This window comes from Notolepis coatsorum (assembly GCF_963971535.1).
Source record: "Notolepis coatsorum genome assembly, chromosome: 12".
NCBI classification, from domain to species: Eukaryota; Metazoa; Chordata; class Actinopteri; order Aulopiformes; family Paralepididae; genus Notolepis; species Notolepis coatsorum.
The window spans coordinates 35,507,470-35,531,265 of record NC_140176.1 but is presented as its reverse complement, the minus strand read 5'-3'; the positions used below and the strand labels follow the sequence as shown (position 1 = coordinate 35,531,265).

The following is a 23,796-nucleotide window of genomic DNA, read 5'->3' as shown; positions in this document are numbered from 1 at the left end:
ACATTACAAGGCGGAGGCCAGAATGATTATTTAATCAGAGGAAAGGATTTTTTTTATTTTTTATGAATCATTCTGCTTATTTTTAAGCTAGATCCTATTTTTATATTATGTGGCATCATCATACCAGTCTGGTATCAACGCATCAATCAATTCTGACCAGAATCCTATCCTCCGGACCATGCACGTGTTGCCTTTTAATAATATCCTCCAATGTAGCTAGATGTCTTTATAACCTTTAACTCAGAAAGGACACATCTTTTGGAAACATTCCTCGTCTGTTGCATGGTTTCCCTGCTGGATTCAGGAGCCAACACCCAGAGAAACGCACTGTGCCCAGACACGGGTCAGAATCCATCAGTAAGATACCAGATGACAGGAAAAGACAAAACAGGTCTACGTTGAAAATAAGCAGAATTAGATCCTTTAAGCGTCAATTAGGCTATGTGGACACAGCAGGCCTTAACACATTCGGGGCCATTGGAATTCCCCAGATAGCTATAGCTACACCAGCTTTCCATTACACACTTTCACTGTGCGTCACGTTGTTTGTAGAGCTAAATCTATATTTTATATTATAGCTATGGATACAATATCATGGTCATTTGACAGTAAGAACTAAGAACCTTCGGTTCAAGATGCAAAAAAGAAAGAATTTTTCCATCCATACTTTCCCGTTTTATACCGTGGTGAATATGAGTGTTATTTCGGAATGATCGTGGCTAATTCCTGTGAGGCTATTTATAAGCCGCGACGTGTATAATACCAAAACCATTGGCGTTTTGTCCCTACACACGCTACAATTCAAAAATCAAATGCATATGATCGGTATTATGTTTCATCATGAATGCATGAAAGGGGGGGGGGGGTCGTTTCTGATTAATTGATTGCCAATAACGGCATTCGTTATTACCATGACATACGCTGATCAGGGGGATGGCTATGAAATCCTTGCACGATCAAGCTGAAATTGACGTTAAATTGTCCTTACCTGTGGCCGGTAGGGATGGGTATCGTTAGGATTTTATCGATACTACTACTCTTATCGATACTGCTTAACGGTTCGGTACTTTATCGATACTCTTATCGGTTCTTTTTGATCATTCTTTTGCAAGAAAAAAGACAATTAATTAAGAACAGAATCGACATTGCTTTATTATTTATACAACTTTATAAATAAGTATTATAAATAAATATAATTTATGCAGGGAGGGGTATATTTGCAGTTGAGAGCATTGGTCATCTCCCTACAGTAAAGATTAGAAATGATTGAATTATGGCTGGATTCGCCTGTTCGAATCCAGCTCACAGCTCCGGGGTTGTCACCAGCTTGGCTGGCCGTTCACACTAATACAATTGGCAGTATTAGAGGGTGGGAGAAGCTGGCGGGTGGGTCCGGGTCGTTGTAAACAGCGACTCCTACAGTGCTAAGCGCGGATAGGATCTAAGTGGGATAGTGTGATCCTTCCACACGCTACGCCCTCTCAGTGAGAATCCGCGCTGCCAGGTGAAAAGAAGCGGTTGATTGGCTGGACGTGTGTCGGAGGAAGCACGTGGTAGCCTCCACTCTCCCAGACCGACTGTGGCGGGTAAGTGCGCAGCGACCAGGAAGGGGATTGGGAATTGGCATAACGACTAACATTGGGATGGGAGAAAATCGGAGGAAAAAGGAGGGGGAAAAAGATATAAAAAAAAATAAAAATAAAAATGATTGAATTATTGTAAATTTGTGTGGAGTGGTGGGAATAGCTGCTTCAATAATAACTTATAACAACAACAACAGACAAGTTAGACAACTATGTATAAAAAAACGATATACACTGAATGATTAGTTGTTACCTAAAGTCCTTGGACTCCACTGTAGAGAACGGGTGCAGGCCTTTGACAACAAACTTTGTCACAGCCCTGCGACACTCGTTCACCCCATCCTCTGTCATCCTTCCTCTAGCTCAGGGGTCGGGAACCTATGGCTCTTCTGGTGACAGCATATGGCTCCCAGAAATGTTTGAGTAAAAAAAAAATAAAAAATAATAATAATACTTGTGATATTTCTTATTATTACATGGCGTTTTCACATTCGCCGAAATGCTTGCTTGTGATTGGTCAACAGCCCCCCGACTGCGGTCATTATTTTTCAATAATGACCGCAGATTTTTCAATAATGACCGCAGAGCGCAGCTGTTCGCAATCAAGCCCACTGACTGACACACACTGTTTCAGTGCAATTCAGTGCTGCCGGCGATGACAGGGGGCGGAGCGACGAGCGAACCAGAACACAGCGGAGCCAGAACAGAGGCTGCTGCCCGCGATAATAATAATCACTTTATTTGGGCTGACAGAGCCACAGAACAACTGCGATTTGTCAAATGAATTAGGTATATTGTTAGTAAGTTAGCCATGTAATAAGCGGGATAATGTATAGCTTTACTCGGTCATTGTCGCAAAATAATTGACCTTCACTACGTTTAAAACACCTCGCCGCGGCGGCTCGGTATTTTAAACTCCGTGTCGGTCAATTATTTTGCGACAATGACCTCGTAGCCATACATTATCCCTTACATAATACTGTGTCATTTTAAAGTAAACAGAAATTAGTTTTGAAGATACAGCTAATAGTATCTGTAGCTGAAGATATAGCGAGCAGAGCTGGCAAGGGAACACAAGTGGACAGAAATAAAAAATCTTCAACCTGAAGACCAGCTGATTCTTAAAACTTGGAACGAGCTTCCTGTGACATACCACACAATGCAGCGTGAGTATTGCCGTATTGACCATGTTTGGCTCTACATATGCATGTGGGCAGTCATTCTCGCATATGAGGAACATTAAGACCAACCTACGCTCACGTTTAACTGATGGAAGCCTCAACGCCTGCATGAAGCTCAATCTCACCACGTATGAACCAGATTACAAGGCCATCAGCAAAACCATGCAGCACCAGAAGTCGCATTAAAAGTAAGACATATTTAATTTATTATATGTTAAAAATACTATATGGCTCTCAATGAAATATATTTTGAAATATTTGGCTTTTATGGCTCTCCCAGTCAAAAAGGTTCCTGACCCCTGCTCTAGCTGCTAGGGAGAAAGGACTTTGGGTGGTGGAGGTAGAAAGGATGTGTGGTGGCCCTGGGCTCACTGGGCTGGGCCTGGGACATGGTGGCTGATGCCTCAGCTTGACGATCTATAAAACGTTTTTAGATTGTAGTATTTGTAGCTAAACAATTATTTTGTTTATTAGCCTATTTGTAATAATTCGTTATTAGCCTAGGCAACTCCGTATCTTGGCTTACCGGCTGCAGTGGACGTGGATGCAGATGGAACACTGCGTGCAAGGCAGTCGAATACGGCGCATTTCTGCACACTAATATCATGTTTTGCCAACAGATGTTTTGATAAATTGCTCGTATTGCCACCCTTACTGGCAAATGTTTTGTTGCACTTGTGGCAACGTGCGTTGTCGGCATCGACTCTTGTAAAGTATAGCCATACTTTCGACCGCTTCGCTCTATCCGCCATCACGACTCAGTGCATGCAGAGGCAGAGCTGTCTGTGTGCAGTGCGCTTCAGCACGGAGACAGCACCTTCATTAAGAAGTACCCATATGTGTATATGACTATCGCGACTCGCGAGGAGTGTGTGTATAATAATGACTCGCTGCGGCTCGCTTCTCGTGCAGAGACAGAGAGAGGAGAGATCGTTTGCAACTTTTAAATAATAATAATAATAATAATAATAATAATAATAATAATAATTTCTCTAGAGTATCGATTGCAGTACCGATGACATCGGAGCTTATAAATACTCCGGTCTTTTCTAATATAGTACCGGTTCCCGTTTAGAACCGGGGTCCGGGGGTCATCCCTAGTGGCCGGTGGGATTCCAAAAAGAATATTCCAATTATTTGATTGCCATCTGGTAGATCATATGTCCATTTGACCCACGACATAACCCACCACAGCATAATGAATCGGGGGTCCCGAAAACTATTCAATGCGATCGGGTGAAGCCCTAGGTTCAGGTTAGTAGAAAAGAGCGCCCGGAGCATTTTCAGTGTGGCACCCGGTCTGGAACAGGGGTTACTGCATTCTCGATACAGCGCCACTAGCAGGATCTGGCCGGTACTGCACCTTCCGAGTCCCAATATGCCTTTTCCAGGCAAAATACAGCTCTGTGACATTGAATAGGAATAGGGTATTAACACTTTCTCCGCCGATGACGTGTTAAGACGGCATTCCTCGCCATGCTTAATCTGCCAATGACGTTTTACAGCGTCTTTGAGATCAATATTTCAAATTTCTGTCATGGTATTCATATTTCACCCACGGATCCTTGACTGGTGCTGTAGGACTCCGCTCAACTCTCCAGCACTTCAATACCGCCACCTGGTGGCCGATCGGCGAGTTGCCAAACCGGAAGTGGGGCCGGAAGTGCTTGGTGTCACCCCTATTCCGTCCGCCGCTCGCGGGACTCCATCTGGACACACTGGATAATCGATCCGTTGCCATAACTCGATAAACAACATTATTTGGACGTATATAGTATTATACAACCCGGAAATGGTTCGCCTAGATCAACATCCCATAATAGCGATCTTTTTGCTCCAGTATCATCCCCCATCGCTACGAGGAAGCTGCGGTGAGTTTCAGCGTTTTTTATTATTATTATCCATACAAACTGCTATGATCAATATATCACCCATACTACATGAAACATTTAACGTCAGTCATTGCATTATAAACGACCCCCCCCCCCCTCCGGTCACCAGCAGATGCTGAGTCATGACGTTTAGGACCTTGTACAATTGAATTTTTTTATCTGGCGTCAATCGCTATCAAACTGCATTTGATGATCTAATATATGCATTAATGGCTATAACTCACGTTCTATGAAATACTGCAGAAAACGATAAAAACATATTTATACTCTAGAGGACCGTATTTTTGTATGAATGTGTGAATGAAAAAGTAAAACGTTCCTACACCCTGAACGATAGCTAATCGATGTTGAATGGGCCATAGTAATGTCAATTTAGCAATACAATTTAAAAGGTTATAGCCCTGCAAAGTAGGTGAACATCTCCATAGACAAATAGAGCTGGCAGACTGGCTACAAGGATGGATATAAGCGTGGCAGAGAAAGGGTTCCAGGCAAAATACAGCTCTGTGACATTGAATAGGGTATTAAAAGCGAATAAAAGAAAAAACGAGTCAAAAACGTATATATACGTTTTTGGCCTTCAACTGCTGGCTCCCAATAATGTATATATACGTGGTTGGCCAGGAATGTGTTAATGCTGAATTCTGATTATTTCTGTTCGGCTGTTCACATCACTTTTTACCGAACTGGTCACACTCCTGAACTGACCCGCATGCGCAGATTAACAATAACCATGATGAAAGTAAACAAGTCACTGAAGTCACAGTTCATGGTTTCATTTATAAGCCAGCTCATTTGTGAGCGGATGATAATGGGGGGTGAGGAGGAGGTGAAAGAAAGACATTTCTTCTTTCAATATGCTTTCAAACACAGAGGAGTTATGATATTGTCGCCTCAAGTTTAGCCTGTACAGATGTATCACCTCAAATAAGCCTCCCTGTCCCTCCACTGACCACCCCATCACAGCTGTCTTGCATGTCTGTATTCACAGAGTAACTCCTGCCGGTGCAGAATTGTGATGAATGTCAATCTTCTAGTGTCAATCTTCTAGAGTGACGTAAAAGTCACATGAATTCTAGGGCGGCTACGTGGCGTAGTGGGCAAGGCGCTCGCCACAAAATGCTGGAGACGCTGGGCTCGTCAGTTCGAGCCCAGCGCTCCACATTTGCTTTCAGTTTAGCTGGTCGTCCGTACTAATACACATTGGCCGTATTAGGGGGTGGGAAACTGATGGGTGGGGATCGGGCGTTGTGGACAGCGACTCCTACAGGTCGGTTGGTGCGCCTGCGCAGTAGAATCAGGAAGTGTCGGGGGCAGCGTGAGCCTCCCACGCGTTACTCCTCGCCACTGAGAGATCGAGCTGCGCAGGTGAAAAGATGCGACTGCTGTTACCTCAAGTACCGGAGGGGACTTGTGCTATGTATGACTTAGTCCACATTGCAGCCGGCTTGTGGGAGGCAAGAAACAGCGTCCGTGACAGGGGAGGGTTGAATTGGATGATACGAAATTGGGATGGGAGAAAATATAGAAAATGGGAGAAAAAGTGGATCAAAAAAAAAAAGTCACATGAATTCTGATATGACTGTTCAGACTGAGATCGCATTGCAAAAAAATTAAATCAGACCTGTATCTGATTTAGGACCATATTGTGAAAGTGGCCCAAATCAGATTTGAGATTTGTTCTGTTCACACGGTCATGAAAAAAGTTTAAAAACCTGATCTGATTTGGGCCACTCTTGCCTGCAGTGCGAACATAGCCTCAGTGTTGCATCTGTGATTGGTTACCGGCTCACCTGAAACTATTTGATGCCTTAAAAACCCCACCCATCTGGCTCTCCAAACACGTTAAAATAAACACAAAGAATTATTCACTAATGCTATACGGGAAATTGTTGTAAATTTCACAGATGCTTGAAGTTCACAGTGAACCACATACGTGAACAATCAGACACTTCTGACTGGACAGCAGACTTGACTTCTGTACCGGAGCAAAGCTACAAAGGAAAATAGTTTTACGGACAGCAAACGGATGTTTTCAAAAGGGAGAGGGATTAGGATCGTGACGGTTCCATTTACTGTTAAAACGTAAAAAGGTTTCCGTTTGAAAACCTTCCGCTTGCAGCCCCCAAAACAGTTCCTTTTACTCTTTTTGCTCCAGTTTAGACGCTTTACCGTCACAAGTATGCGGTCGATGTAGAAGAAGGAACGCCTGATATTTACATACAGTACACAAACACACTGACTTTCCTCCATTAGAGCCATGTCTGGGGGGGGGGGGTGGTAGATGGAGGTCAGAGGGCAAACAGAAGGCAAGGTCGAATGAGGTGATGAAACGGGCGAGTGAGTGAGAAGAAAGTACATGTGTCTAGAGTGGAGAGGGAGAGAGAGAGGGATATATGGAAGGAGAGAAATGTGCTGGGCAGTGGGAAGGATCAGAGTGGAGCTGTGAGAGAGAGAGATTTATGAAAGGAGGAGAGGAGGAGGGAAGTGTTGGCGGCTGACTGAGTGAGTGGTGCGACTGATGGAAACGATAGGAGAGAGAAACAAGAACAAGAGAGGTCAGGGAACAATGGGTCAGTGTGAGCTGGGGATAACAGACGGGGAAACAGAAGAGAGAGAGAGGAGAGAGAGAGAGAAAGAGGTGAAGGGGCGAGAGAGGACAGAGAACAGTGGAACAGCATTACTGAGGATCAGAGCAGTCAGCAGCACCATGCAGGACAGACTGACAGGATGCACATACAAGCTTGGTCTGTGAACAGCACGCACACACACACACACACACACACACACACACACACACACACACACACACACACACACACACACACACACACACACACACACACACACACACACACACACACACACACACACACACACACACACACACACACACACACACACACACACACACACACACACACACACACACACACACACACACACACACACACACACACACACACACACACACACACACACACACACACACACACACACACACACACACACACACGCACACGCACGCACGCGCACGCACGCCATCGTTCTGTTCTGGGTCTGTTCTGAGGGCTCCCAGCGACACAGGCAGTGATGGTGCGAGCAGAGCAGTTCACAGAGGAGAGGTGGCAAGATGGTGCCAGATGTCTGGTGCCGTCTAGACGGAGCTCTCAGTGTGAAAAACGGCTGCTTGCACCTGTCCTGAGCCAATTAGCGAGAGGCAGGAGAGGTGCATCATCAGCGCTCCCCCCGATCCCTCGAGCCAATTAAGTGAAATAAATTCAGATAAATACATTAAGCTGACTCAATTAACCTGATTAAATTAAGCTGACTCAATTAACCTGATTAAATTGAGCTGACTCAGGACAGGTGTGCCGACTTCGAGCAAGCTAAGTGTCTGGGGTGTGGTGATAGTGATAATGTTGGTAGTAGTAGTGGTAGTGTGAGGGGTGTGGTGGTGGTGGTGATGGTGATGGTGGTACTGGTGATGGTGGTACTGGTAGTGCAGGGGTTGTGTTTGGTGAAAGGCAGGCTGGGTACCATTACTCACTGTCCAGAACTTGATGAAATACTGCAGCACTGTGGCTGCTATGAACAGACAGTAGACCAGAGAGTAGGCCAGGAAGAGGATGAAGAACTTATAGTTGGAGAATCCCACACAGTTATTCACCCTGAAAACACACAGAACACAGGAAGGTCAGCTGTGACCTCACTTCCCCTGACACAGGAAATGAGGTAAACAAAAAACAAAAAATAATAATAAAAGAAACTCTCCCTGAGGCTTGGGTTGTCCTATAGACATCCTTAGATGAAAATCAGTCATAGTTTGTAGACTCTGCGATTTTTTATTTCATTTACATCAAACGTGGGGTTTTCCACCAAGCAATAACACGTATGGCTACGTTCAGACTGCAGGCAAAAGTGGCCAAAATCTGATCCCAAATCAGATACAGGTATTTTACGTCACTCTAGATTGACATTTGTCAATTTGTTTTTTACGTCCCATCTTCTTTATTGTTCATTTACGCATGCGGGTCAGTTCAGGAGAGTGACCGGTTCACACTGGAATCTGATATCGGCCAAAAACTTTATCAGATCTGAGCAATAAATTAGAATTGAGCACTTCTAAGACCTGCAGTGTGACCGGAGCCGATACATTCAGTGCTCACCACAAATGAGCTCGTCATGTTTCAGGAAATAACTAGAAAACGTACTAATTGACTTATTGATTAATAAAGTCTTGGTAGACTTGAGACTAAACTGACCTACTAATCAATTGATTAGGAGGACTAGGAGGAGACAACTCTACTGAGAAGAAAAATAAAAAAGGCAAAAAGCATGTCGCTACTATTTCTTTTGATATGAAATATGAACAAGTCAATAACAACAAATTTATTTAGTTTAATAACGGTGAGTACATACCACGGACAGTGATGATCCATCTTCAACACACACCTGTTACATGATGAGAGAGAGGACACACCATAGGGAGAGGAGGGAGAGAGCGAGAGAGATTGAGAAATGATGGGAAGAGAGAGAGTTCAAGTTTCAAGTTTCAAGTTTCTTTAATAGTTGTCATACAGAAGTACAGAATACTTTCATACAAAATGCTTCTTACTGTTACGCTCCAGAGACTGTGCTAGACAAGATAGTATCAAATAACATAGTATAGCATGTAATTTAGAAGAAGAGAGAATATAGACCATAGAGGAGAGGATAGATTGATACAAAATAAAAATTATGGTGAGAGGGGTGAGGAGAGATGAGGAGCAACAGCAAAAAGATGGAAAGAGAAGAGAGGTAGAATAGAGGATAAATAGAAACAAAAAGAGAAAGAAATATATAATAATTATGTCAGTGGCCAGTGACCGAATACAGTAGGTAATATTCCTAGTATTTGATCACAGACGTCTTGGTGGCAAACAACTGGTTGTAATCAAACAGCAGGTGATCTTCGTTACATGACACCATCGGCCATTGAGCTGCACCACGGTGTGTGTAGGGCAGAACACATCATGTCACAGAGCAGTGTGTGTGTTACATGTCACAGAGCAGTGTGTGTGTGTGTGTCTTACATGTCACAGAGCAGTGTGCGTGTCTTACATGTCACAGAGCAGTGTGTGTGTGCTACATGTCACAGGCGGAGCAGTGTGTGTGTGTGTGTGTGTGTGTGTCTTACATGTCACAGGCGGAGCAGTGTGTGTGTGTGTGTGTGTGTGTGTGTGTGTGTGTGTGTGTCTTACATGTCACAGGCAGAGCAGTGATGGCAGCGGTCTGGCTTGATCACCTGACAGCGGTCACAGTAGCGAATGGCTGCAACATTTAAACAAACATCCATATCTGATTAAACACGGAGAAACAAACCAATAAGAGGCTACATTATTTTATAAAACAAATAAAAGAATTGCAGTGAAAGCTTGGGACCCGCTTACAAACAGACACATAATTGTCTAATATGTGATGCCTTCCTCTGTTCCACTGTGTCTGTGTGTGTGTGTGTGTCTGTGTGTGTGTGTGTAAAATAAATAACTTGTGTTTGCTATTTTAGTCAGCACCATCTTGTTAGAAAATCCTGAGGATAGCCTCGAGACACAAACACGTCCATATCTGATTAGCAACACTGAGAAACAAACTAATAAGACAGAAAGGCAAGATGTAAACACAAAAAACATGTCAATATCTGATTACTACCACACAACCAACTCCAACACAGACAGAAGGATAAACAGACAAGACAGACTCAGACACACAGAGATCTTTAGATTAGATTTACGGGGTAAATCCAGCTACCCCATGCAAAATCTAACAGTGAATGAATGAATGAATGAATGAATGAATGAATGAATGAATGAATGAATGAATGAATGAAAACTTTATTAACAGATTGCAGAATGGGTACAGTGCAGTACAGCTCAATACATACAATTGTTAAGGGGATGCAGACCAGAGAAAGACTTTCGTCTTGTTTACACCAGGGTCCCCCATTTCCAATTCATCGTAACATATTTGACATACATGACATACAGATAGACAGTACTGCTACATCTATACATTTATGACATACCAGATTTGCAATTACAGTACTGTATTTGTGATACAAAAAGAGTCCAGAAAGTACAGCTCAATACACACAATTGTTAATGGGATGCAGACCAGATAAATACTTTCGTCTTGTTTACATCAGGGTCCCCCATTTTCAATTCATAATGACATGACATACAGATAGACAGTACAGTAGCCTACTGCTACTACTGCTACATCTATACATTTATGACATACCAGATTTACAAATACAGTACTGTTTGTGATACAAAAAGATCATGCGTGGCTATACCTAAAGTAAACAGCTTTGGTGCAAGGTTAATAAATCCACGGATCTAACGTTAATCCAACGGGAAATATGTATTACAAATAATAAAACATCGATACGATCAGCTTGGCTTCATCACGGTTTAGCCATCTCGTGAACGAATCTTCGCGCTCGTTGTGATGTAGTAGTAGCCTAGCTACAGCAGATCAGATCCATCTCCTTGTCGGATTATGTAACGTTACACATCGATACCCATACAGGATGCAAAGACGTTTTATATAGGGCCATCAGGGCATGGAATTGTCTTCCAAGTGACATAAGAGGTGTAGCAAGCTTCAAAAAGAAATTAAAATCTTACATGTGAGCCAATAATGATAATGTTGGGTAATGCAATATGTTATGTTACCTTATATTTTTATATATTTTGATATAATTTGATCCTTTGCTAATAAACAAATAAACAGAGAAATGGTTTGTCTACAGAAAAAAAGACCGTTTGCCAATTTGTTTTTGGCACAGTTTAACACGTGTCTGTTTTATAGAGCGCTGTGCTCAGAAACTCTCTGCCTGACAACACAACGGCCGTGGTCTGTGTTGAGTGTTCGCTTCAGCGCCGGTGTGGAGGAGAGGTCACTCTATTCTCAAACCACGCCCGTCAGAGGAGAAGAAAGAACAGCTGAGGAGAGGGAACCGTGTTCTTACAGACGGTGGCTGTACTGGGTCACTATGACAATTGACAACGCACCAGCGCCACCATGTGTTTACATTTCTTTATAAATAATATGTAAAAAAAAGAAATTTGCAATGAAGGCTCGGGGCCAGCTTAGAAACAGACACATCATTGTCTAATAGGTGATTGCTCTGCCCTCTGTTCCAGTGTGTGTGTGTCTGTGTATGCATGTGTTTTCGTGTTCAATGTTAAACTATTGTGCAACCTTATACACTGTACTTAAATTAATAACTTGTGTTTGCTATGTCATTGAAATTAAGTTGCTGCAAATGGCTTTCTTAACTCATGCACATTCTCTTGCCTCTTTTTGCCTGACGAGGGGCACAACCACCCTCCGGACCACCCCCTAGTAGAGGCTCAGCCCCCCTCCAGACCACCCCCTAGTAGAGACTCTGGACCACCCCCTAGCAGAGACTCAGCCCCCCTCCAGAACCCTCTCTAGCAGAGGCTCAGCCCCCCTCCAGACCACCCCCTAGTAGAGACTCAGCCCTCCTCTGGACCACCCCCTAGCAGAGACTCAGCCCCCCTCTGGACCACCCCCTAACAGAAACTCAGCCCCCCTCTGGACCACCCCCTAGCAGAGACTCAGCCCCCCTCTGGACCACCCCCTAGCAGAGACTCAGCCCCCCTCTGGACCACCCCCTAGCAGAGACTCAGCCCCCCTCCAGACCACCCCCTAGCAGAGGCTCAGCCCCCCTCCAGACCACCCCCTAGCAGAGACTCAGCCCCCCTCCAGACCCCTCTCTAACAGAGACTCAGCCCCCCTCCAGACCCCTCTGTAACAGACTCAGCCCCCCTCCAGACCCCTCTCTAACAGAGACTCAGCCCCCCTCCAGACCCCTCTGTAACAGACTCAGCCCCCCTCCAGACCCCTCTCTAACAGAGACTCAGCCCCCCTCCAGACCCCTCTCTAACAGAGACTCAGCCCCCCTCCAGACCCCTCTCTAACAGAGACTCAGCCCCCCTCCAGACCCTCTCTAGCAGAGACTCAGCCCCCCTCCAGACCCCTCTCTAGCAGAGACTCAGCCCCCCTCCAGACCCTCTCTAACAGAGACTCAGCCCCCCTCCAGACCCCTCTCTCTAGCAGAGACTCAGCCCCCCTCCAGACCCCTCTCTAACAGAGACTCAGCCCCCCTCCAGACCCCTCTCTAACAGAGACTCAGCCCCCCTCCAGACCACTCTCTAACAGAGACTCAGCCCCCCTCCAGACCCTCTCTAGCAGAGACTCAGCCGCCCTCCAGACCCCTCTCTAACAGAGACTCAGCCCCCCTCCAGACCCCTCTCTAACAGAGACTCAGCCCCCCTCCAGACCTCTCTCTAACAGAGACTCAGCCCCCCTCCAGACCCCTCTCTAACAGAGACTCAGCCCCCCTCCAGACCTCTCTCTAACAGAGACTCAGCCCCGCTCCAGACCCCTCTCTAACAGAGACTCAGCCCCCCCCTCCAGACCCCTCTCTAACAGAGACTCAGCCCCCCCTCCAGACCCCTCTCTAACAGAGACTCAGCCCCCCTCCAGACCCCTCTCTAACAGAGACTCAGCCCCCCTCCAGACCCCTCTATAGCAGAGACTCAGCCCCCCTCCAGACCCCTCTCTAGCAGTGGTGTTTGGCGTTTGCGAGCCCTGGGGGAAGCCCTGGTCTGTGTGGAGTGTGAAGCAGGGCGGTGCTGAAACGAGCAGACCTGCAGTGAACCAGCCCTGCAGTAAATAAAGGTACAAACAGAAGGACAAAGCAGATGATGTACTTCAACGTTATGTTATGTTGCACCATAACAGCCGCGCGCCTGAGTCACAAATATGAGTGGTGAATGCATGCTAGTTCCTAAAACAAGAAATCGATCTCGGTGTGCTACCTGGGATCTCACTGGTTCTGACTTCCTGACCTAACAGAGCACCTGATGAGACGTCCAGTGAGTTTCTATATATTCTAATATTTTTTACTTTTAGCAAAACCAGCACTTCCAGCTAAACAGGAGTTCTCCTATGGACAGTCACCCTCCCTTAAAGTAAGAGACAGACAGACAGACTCACAGACAGACAGACAGACAGACAGACAGACAGACAGACAGACAGACAGACAGACAGACAGACAGACAGACAGACAGACAGACAGACAGACAGACAGACAGACAGACAGACAGACAGACAGACAGACAGACAGACAGACAGACAGACAGACAGACAGACAGACAGACAGACAGACAGACAGACAGCCCCACCTCCAGCCCCGGTGCGGGTGTAGAGAGGCAGGCATGAGGCAGCTCTCCACAGGATCTCCTGCTGGGACTCAGGCCTCTCCTCCTTCTCATAGCGCTCCTTCTCTGGCTTGGCCAGGCAGAACTAGAGAGAGGGGGGGGGGGGAGAGTGAGAGAGAGAGAAAGAGGAGCCTTTAATTAAGCATTCCCAAAGTTTTTTTTTGTATGTATGGTTGAAACATGCAAATGTTCAAACGCACACGCACTAATAAGCATCGGAGGCTTTTAACCAGGGCCGGACTGGGGAAATCATTCAGGCCAGGAAATATAATGCGAAATATAGCCCCAGTCAGGCCACTTTTTAAGCAGGGGGTCTATTTTATTTTATTATTTTATTATTTAACAGATTGCAGAATGGGTACAATACAGTACGGCGCAATACGCACAATTGTTAAGGGGATGCAGACCAGAGAAAGACTTTAGTCTTGTTTACATCAGGGTCCCCCATTTTCAATTCATATCGACATTTATGACATACACAACATACATGACATTAGGGATTAATAAGAACGAGCCGTCTCGGAAGAAGACGGCCGCTGCTGCTGAAACCACGCCTCGCGTCGCCTCGCTGGCTCTTCCGCTTCACAGCGCGGCAGCGGGCGATAAGGGGGCCGTGCTAGCGCGCGGTCACGTGGGCTTAGTGGCCAATCAGAGGAACCCGGAAACCGAACTGTGTTGTATTTGGCATAGACGCGGCCTGGCCTGCTTCTAAGTTCAGTGGCCTGACTGAATTATTTTTTATGATTCTGGAAATCATCTCCTGACCCCCCGCGGCTGCTCACGACCCCCCTAGGGATCGCGAACCCCACTTTGGGAACCACTGATTTAGACACACAAATGTTTTAATACACTGACAACAAACAAGCTCTACACAATAGAGGAGAGAGAGAGAGAGGCTGACAAACAGAGGAGAGAGAGAGAGGCTCACAAACAGAGGAGAGAGAGAGAGGCTGACAAACAGAGGAGAGAGAGAGGCTGACAAACAGAGGAGAGAGAGGCTGACAATAGAGGAGAGAGAGAGGCTGACAAACAGAGAGAGGCTGACAAACAGAGGAGAGAGAGGCTGACAATAGAGGAGAGAGAGAGGCTGACAAACAGAGGAGAGAGAGGCTGACAATAGAGGAGAGAGAGAGGCTGACAAACAGAGAGAGGCTGACAAACAGAGGAGAGAGAGGCTGACAATAGAGGAGAGAGAGAGGCTGACAAACAGAGGAGAGAGAGGCTGACAATAGAGGAGAGAGAGAGGCTGACAAACAGAGGAGAGAGAGAGAGGCTGACAAACAGAGGAGAGAGAGAGGCTGACAAACAGAGGAGAGAGAGAGGCTGACAAACAGAGAGAGAGAGGCTGACAAACAGAGAGAGAGAGAGAGAGGCTGACAAGAGAGAGAGAGGCTGACAATAGAGGATAGAGAGAGAGGCTGACAAACAAAGGAGAGAGAGGCTGAAAAGAGAGAGAGAGGCTGACAATAGAGGAGAGAGAGGCTGACAATAGAGGAGAGAGAGAGAGGCTGACAAACAGAGGAGAGAGAGAGGCTGACAAGAGAGAGAGAGAGGCTGACAAGAGAGAGAGGCTGACAATAGAGGAGAGAGAGAGGCTGACAAACAGAGGAGAGAGAGAGGCTGACAATAGAGGAGAGAGAGAGGCTGACAAACAGAGGAGAGAGAGAGAGGCTGAAAATAGAGAGAGAGGCTGACAATAGATGAGAGAGAGGCTGACAAACAGAGGAGAGAGAAAGAGGCTGACAAACAGAGGAGAGAGAGAGAGGCTGACACACAGAGGAGAGAGAGAGGCTGACAATAGATGAGAGAGAGGCTGACAATAGATGAGAGAGAGGCTGACAATAGAGGAGATAGAGGCTGACAATAGAGGAGAGAGAGAGGCTGACAATAGAGGAGAGAGAGAGGCTGACAAACAGAGGAGAGAGAGAGAGGCTGACAAACAGAGGAGAGAGAGAGAGGCTGAAAATAGAGAGAGAGGCTGACAATAGATGAGAGAGAGGCTGACAAACAGAGGAGAGAGAAAGAGGCTGACAAACAGAGGAGAGAGAGAGAGGCTGACACACAGAGGAGAGAGAGAGGCTGACAATAGATGAGAGAGAGGCTGACAATAGAGGAGATAGAGGCTGACAATAGAGGAGAGAGAGAGGCTGACAATAGAGGAGAGAGAGAGGCTGACAAGAGGAGAGAGAGAGAGGCTGACAATAGAGGAGAGAGAGAGGCTGACAATGGATGAGAGAGAGAGGCTGACAATAGAGGAGAGAGAGAGGGGCTGACAATAGAGGAGAGAGAGAGAGAGGCTGAAAATAGAGGAGAGAGAGAGAGAGAGGCTGAAAAACATCAGTAACAAGGTGGCCGACGGCACAGTTGCAACTGTCCACTGGAACAACAGATGCAGAACAGACGGTCGCCCGCGTCTTGTGACACGAGGAGTTGTGGCAGGTCAGCCACACAGACAGCCTTGTCTTGTAAAGGGGATAATCAGGACATTGAATGAATATATTTCCTGCCCTGTGATCTTTGTAATGCTATAATGTACGAGGAGTATATGAGAAAGACCTATGGCTCTGACAGCTCTAAACATCTAAAATACTACAGTGCTGAAGCACGTATTTCTATGTGTTCCTGATTTTATGTCTATTTTATGTGTATCAGTGATAATCAAACCGTAAACAAAGAGGCCTATTAAGATGTTAGATCCTAATCTGAAAAACGATGTGATTTAATGTTCTATTTACCTTACCTTGACTGTCTATTTTGCTGCTATCTATTTTATGCCCATTTTATGCTTATTTGATGTCTGCATTGCTCTTGATCTGCCAATTTTGTGCTCATTTTATGCCTGTCTTTCTTTTTTACTGCTGTGAAGCACTTTGAGCTGCAATTCTTGTATGAAAGGTGCTATACAAATAAAGTTTATTATTATTATTATTGTACCTCTTTGGAGGGGTTGGCCGGCCGAGTGAAGATGGTCTTCCAATAGGACCAGACGAACATGACGAAGGAGAAGTGGAAGCAGACCAGATAGATGACTGGAGAAGAGAACACATGATGTTAGGACCACAGAGAAAACATTAGGGAACAGAGGCATCTTTCAATATATGATGTTAGGACCACAGAGAAAGCCTTGGGGAACACCTTTCAATATATGATGTTAAGACCACAGAGAAAGCCTTAGGGAACAACTTTCAATATATGATGTTAGGACCACAGAGAATGCCTTAGGGAACAACTTGTTCGTGCGGACTCAAAGCGTACTCAAAGCGGACTCCAAGTGCGAAGCTCCAATTTTCTAATGCGCGGACGTCCGTGCCGCTCACTTGGTGTCACATAAAAAGCTGCTCTGCGTTTTGGTTAACATCGACCTGCATTTAATGTGACGCCGATCTGCATTTTACTCTGAACACTCGCTCCGTGCCAAGTGAGAGTAGGGCAGGATCATGATTAAATGGGTAGGATTGGTCCGGTAAAACGCAACATTTTCTTTTACTATAGCTAATCGTCACCCATTCCAATTCATATACATTTGGACCATGTCTTTTTTCATTATCTGAAGAAACTTGAGATGTTTGAATGGCTTTTCTAAATGAAGTGTGTAAAACTGCCAGTTTTATTTCGAAATATTGGAAATGGAGATAACATCTATGTCTATGTTATGTTATCTCCGTTTCCAATATTTCGAAATAAAACTGGTGTTTTTATTTCATGCAATGCGTGTTTGCCATTTCAGCACCACGCGCTGTCCACCTCATGTTGAGCAAGCCTATATGGTACATTGCACCTCGCCTATATACCTGTGATTCACTCTCAACATGGATAAAACATAAAGTATGCATATAATAAAAATAATATGATAAATAAAATAAATATCATATTCTGAAAATAAACTGACGGGCCAGAAATTATTGCTGGTGGGCCAATTTCCTATTTTCCGCGCCTATTGCCGACCCATGAATAGACTCTTTATTTTGACATTGGATGATGACGACATGACAGAAGTTGAACAGCGTGGGAAAAAATTGTGTAAACTGGCGCAAGACATGTAGGAAATTGGTCTGCGGAGGTACGCTCGACTATGAAAGCTCAAAGTGTCCGCGCACTGTCCACTTGACCATGGGAGCACCTTTAGGGAACAACTTTCAATATATGTTAAGACCACAGAGAAAGCATTAGGGAACAGGGGCAACTTTCAATATACGATGTTAGGACCACAGAAAAAGCATTATGGAACATATGGACTGCATTTATATAGTAGCTTTTATCCAAAGTTGACAACTTATCACATTCACCCACTCACACACCGACGGTGAAGGTCAACCATGCAAGGTGCCAACCTGACACTTCCAACTCGCTGCCAGGAGGCGGAATGTAACCAGGAACCTTCAGATTACCAGACGACCGCTCTACCTCCTGATCCACTGTTGTCCCAATAGACTTGACCTCTTTCTGGTTCTCTCTCCCTCTGGTATAAACTCTGAACTCCATGGCCTACTCTAGGCTGTTTCCTATACTGTAGTAAGAACCCTATTTCCTATAGGCTACTCAATTTATATCTACTGCCTTGTAATCATAACTACCTAGTACCTACCTCACACTACATTGTGTGATAGCCATGTACAATAATACTGTGCGAGTTTATATATAGTTATTTGTTTGATTACATGCATAATATTCCTGTTTACACTGTAGATACTATATCTCCCATATCTACTCTTAGTCATACCACTGGCCACTGTGGCCAGGCCCAGTATGACTTACTAGTACTACCATAATGTATTTATACATGCATCACTGTACATAATACAGTACATACGTAAATGGTGCGTTTATATAGCACTTTACAGTTCTTTGTTCCTCACATTCACCCATTCACACACTGACGGCTGAGGCAACCCTGCAAGGTGCCAACCTGCTCATCGGGAGCCATTAGGGGTTAAGTGTCTTGCTCAAGGACACTTCGAATCGACGCGCTGCGCGGGAATCGAACCGGGAACCTTCCGTTTACCAGACGACTGTCGGCCCCAAGATTAGCATACTACCCTGTAGCTTTGTTATTTATTATTCCATTCAATCACTTGTTATTACACTGTATATTATGGCACTTTACTATCACCTTGCGCTCTGGTTGGATGGCAACTTATCTTTGTTGGACGACACGTATGATGACAATAAATGTGAATCTAGTCTATTCTAATTTCGACCACTGCACAGCTCCGTTATCTTTGCCAGACATGGAAGAATAATAGCTCATAGCGTTCTTTAAATTTGCTATGAGTATTCTACAAGTTTACCATTCAACAAAGAGGACAAACTACTTGTCTATCGATTGTCCTAATCCCAAACGAGCACCTGGTTCTTGTCCTTGAAGCAGTCTTAGTATCATTTTCACAGCAAACATTTTGATGTGTCGTAGAGTAAACGCAGCCGGAGGAAATAATACAGCTTTCCCTCAACAACAAGAACAGGTGTAGACCAAATGCATAGTGATCTTGCGTGGTTGAAAGTAGCGGACAGATCGACACGCAGCCTACTAACATTATTCAGGAATATAACCGTGTCTAAACAACCAAACTGCCTGTACTCAAGAATAACCTTTTCCCCAAGACCGACATGAGCACAGGACAAGACAAGTCACCAGGGGTCATGTTTCAATTCCTCTACCGAGATCAAATGCAATGAAAATAACTGCTATGTATAGGGCCATCTCACAGTGGAATAGGTTGCCATATGAAATGACTCAAGCAACAAGCCAAGAAAGCTTTAAAAAGCAAGTAAAAAGGTTACTTTTGGGTACAGGCACAATGCTTGATATAGCTATAATTTTATTATTTTACTAGTCATTTTGTAATATTTTGGTATAATGCTAATGTAATGAGGTGGGTTGGGTTGGATGGGTGTGGGGGGTGAATTATGTTTGATTATGTTATGTATATTGTTTTGTATGTTTGTTATTGTTGTTTTTATTTTTAATTATGTTTTGTTTGTATTTATTGTTTTGTGTGGACCCCAGGAAGAGTAGCTGTTGCCACTGTTTATAACAGCTAATGGGGATCCAAATAAACTTAAACAATGGTATAGGGTCCCAGCGCCAACATAGATTTAATCTTTTAAACGTTTTATGTTTACATTTGTTTGCAGTGAAACTAAAAGCCTGGGGCCAGCTTAGAAACAGACACATCATTGTCTGGGGCGACAGTGGCTCAGGAAGTAGAGCAGTCGTCTGGCAATCCGGAGGTTCCTGGTTTGATTCCCGCTCCTCCCAGGCAGCGTGTTGAGCAAGACACCTAACCCCTAACTGCTCCCGATGAGCAGGTTGGCGCCACTGCGATCGGTGTGTGAATGTGAGGAACAAATTGTAAAGCACTTACTTTGGATAAATGCACCATTTACAAAAGGTTATTAGGCTACGTTCACACTGCAGACGAAAGTGGCCCAAATCTGATCATATGTGACTCAGATCAGATTTTTTCCACGACAGTGAACGGCACAAATAACATGGAATCTGATATTTTCTATTCTGATTTGGGCAACTTTCATATGTGGTCCTGAATCAGATACAGGTCTGATCTTTTGCAACGTGGCTCAGTCTGAACAGTCATCTTCTTTATTGTTCATTTGCACATGCGGGTCAGTTCAGGAGTGTGACCACTAATCTGATCTTGGCCACATTTAAAAAGTAAAAGAAAAAAATCTGATCTGAGCAATAAATCAGAATTGAGCACCAAGGCTTGCAGTGTGAGTGAAGCCTTAGTTACCAATCTATGACAAGTCAAAAGGTCTGCTGTGAAAAGGTATTTTACCAGCCGTAGCATTAGGAGCACCTGTAGCTCTGCTTGTAAGGCTGTCCCCGAAGCCTGTTTTTGGGATTCGAACTTCGTCAGGGTTTTGCTAACGGACGTTCGAACCTTCGTTTTTAATTAAAAAAATTAAGATTTTAAATAAATTATATATATACACATATATATATTTTTTTTAATATACTCAAACTAAATCCTCAATTTGAATAAAGTGATTAAATTAGTATTTTTTCTTTTATTAAATCAACTTTCCAGCCCCAGACCCAGCCTAGGGAGAAGCCCCAGCCCAACTAAATCAACTTTCTAATGAATATAACTCATCAGTTTCTTTTAATACTATAATATTAGTGTAGCCTAATCTGTATCTGCAACTGTGAAGAAAAAACCCATTGGTTTAAACAGAATGAATAGAAAAAAATATTTTTAAAAATTAAAATAAAGATTATTGTTTTTTTATTCAAATCTTTTAATTCGAATGTTGATTTAGAATTAGAATTCCAACGTAACGAACGAAGGTTCGAAGGTTCGAGCGTTTGGGCTCAGCCCTATCTGCTTGTAGTTCAGAAGTACACAGCCGTGGCGGTCAGGTGGAGTAGCGGAGATTGCGTTCGTCACCAACGCCGGAGACGCTGGATTCGCCTGTTCGAATCGAGCTCACAGCTCCGGCGTTGTCACCAGCTTGGCTGGCCGTTCACACTAATACAATTGGCAGTATTAGAGGGTGGGAAAGCTGGCGGGGTGGGTCCGGGTCGTTGTAAACAGCGACTCCTACAGTTCGGTCGGGGCGCCTGCTCAGCGCGGATAGGATCTAAGGGGGGGTAGTGTGATCCTTCCACACGTTACACCCTCTCAGTGAGAGTCCGCGCTGCCAGGTGAAAAGAAGCAGGCTAGACGTGTGTCGGAGGAAGCACGTGATAGCCTCCACTCTCCCAGACCGACTGTGGGGGGTAAGTGCGCAGCGACCAGGAAGGGGATTGGGAATTGGCATAACGACTAACATTGGGATGGGAGAAAATCGGAGGAAAAAGGAGGGGGGAAAAGATCAATAAAAAGAAAAAGAAAAAAAGTACACAGCCGTGTAGTACGCAGGTCTAGACTAGAGGATGTGCAAAACTCAGCACTAACTATGTTGAAATTAACCTGCAGCATCTGCCTGATCATCACATGTATGACAACCAAGACAATCAAGACATCACCTGTCCACTCGTAGGCGCAGTCTCTGACATTAATATGCAAGAGAATAGGGAGCAGACCGTGTGTACACTAGTAGACTACAGCGTAAGATGTATATCAGTTAGGGTACCTTGTGTATACAGTTTACTTTTACTCATAGTATATATATATTCAGATTCAAATTCTTTATTACCTATATTTATTGTAACGTATAATATAACCGATAGGGCATAGGTACCCTCATATGCACCTTTGTTTACACTGTTTTATTTTATATGTGTGTTATATGCGAGTGTACCCTCAACCACCAAAATCATAAACATTATATCATAATCAGTACATCATTGGTAGGCCTATATTTATTTTTAAAGTCCTCATTGGTAAACTTCCCTCTTACATCACAACGCTGTTGGAATGGAATCTTGGAACCTATTCTACACATTCAAATGACTGGCTGGTTCATAGGGTTCCTCCAGTTCGCTCTGAACTACTGTAGGAAAAACTGCTTTTTCCTTTGATGCTTCCAACACCAGGAATGTCCTCCGACTGACTCTGTAGCAGAGTATGATCTCCGACCACCGTGTCGACTTGTAACCGTCTTAGCTGATTTATATTCTTGTTTATTCTTCTTTATTGTGCCTATATATGTATAAAATTGCTGATAAACGACGTCTTGTTTTGTAAGCTTGTCGTCGCTGTAAATGAGGTTAACCTCAGTGTCTCACGAGTTGAAATAAAGGTTTGAAATGAAATGAAACAAGGATCCAACTGTACATTTACACTGTTAAGCAGTGTGGTGCAGCCATGTGCTCCATCAGACGCTCAGGACGGAGGGAGCAGAGCCTCTGATAGAACAAGAGAAGCCAGTGACCACGTTTATAGTCACTGTTGTTTACATTTTTCTTTTTAAAACATTGGTTTTGGCACCGGAATCTGAAAAAAGGATTTCAAACGATACCCCAACCGTACACAGGAAATAAGGTTAATGCACTGGCTAATTTACCAGAGGCCTCTCCGCAGAGGAAAAACACCAAATTGGTTGCGGCGTGACTCCCAAATATATTAGAGAATCAGACATGTCAAAGAGAGAGGCTTACATAGAGCAGGAGTAATGCTCCAAAATTAAGTCTATGTGAGACTAGCAGAGTAAGACTGGAGTCTATGTGAGACTAGCAGAGTAAGACTGGAGTCTATGTGAGACTAGTAGAGTAAGACTGGAGTCTATGTGAGACTAGCAGGGTAAGACTGGAGTCTATGTGAGACTAGCAGAGTAAGACTGGAGTCTGTGTGAGACTAGTAGAGTAAGACTAGAGTCTATGTGAGACTAGTATCTGTAAGACTAGAGTCTATGTGAGACTAGTGCTGCACGATTAATCCAATCGCAATTGCGATGTCAGCCTGTGTTATTATATAACCGCAAAAAAGGCTGGGATTTACGATTTAATTAAATAAGTATGTGTGTGTGTGTCCAAATCCAAGCCATTAACTCATTCAGCGCCAGAGGGCGCCGTTTACTGTTACTGTTGAAAGGCCAGCGCTTTAAAGTATATGAATATGTGGCGGTGTTTGCAGGGCTAAAACTATATTATATATTATAGCTATGAATATAATAATATTGCTTTTGACATTGAGTATCTATTAGGGGTGTAACGATGCGACCTCACAACGATTAATTTCGATTACGATTATTGAAACGATTCAATGCATCATGAAATCTCTTCATTTGACCACGATTCGATTTGATTAATTTTCATCAGTTAATTCCCCCAAAAGATTTGAAAACACAAATGTGGCTGGGGGAACTGATTCACTCAGCATGAATGGACTATAGGTCAATAAAAACAATACACACAAAAAACAAAAAAACTATTTTTTTTGGA

The 23,796-nt window shown here is 44.2% G+C and overlaps 1 protein-coding gene across 1 annotated transcript in view; it reads right to left on the bottom strand.

The window, feature by feature from the left end:
- Positions 1–23,796, bottom strand: part of zdhhc20b (zDHHC palmitoyltransferase 20b) — a 48,368-nt gene that overhangs the window by 15,883 nt on the left and 8,689 nt on the right. The window contains exons 3-7 of the mRNA XM_084325640.1: positions 16,884–16,978; positions 13,914–14,034; positions 9,900–9,969; positions 9,079–9,111; positions 8,207–8,327 (exon numbers count right to left, since the gene is read on the bottom strand). Coding sequence (XP_084181766.1) covers positions 8,207–8,327; positions 9,079–9,111; positions 9,900–9,969; positions 13,914–14,034; positions 16,884–16,978 — 440 coding nt within the window. The remainder of the gene's footprint in view (positions 1–8,206; positions 8,328–9,078; positions 9,112–9,899; positions 9,970–13,913; positions 14,035–16,883; positions 16,979–23,796) is intronic.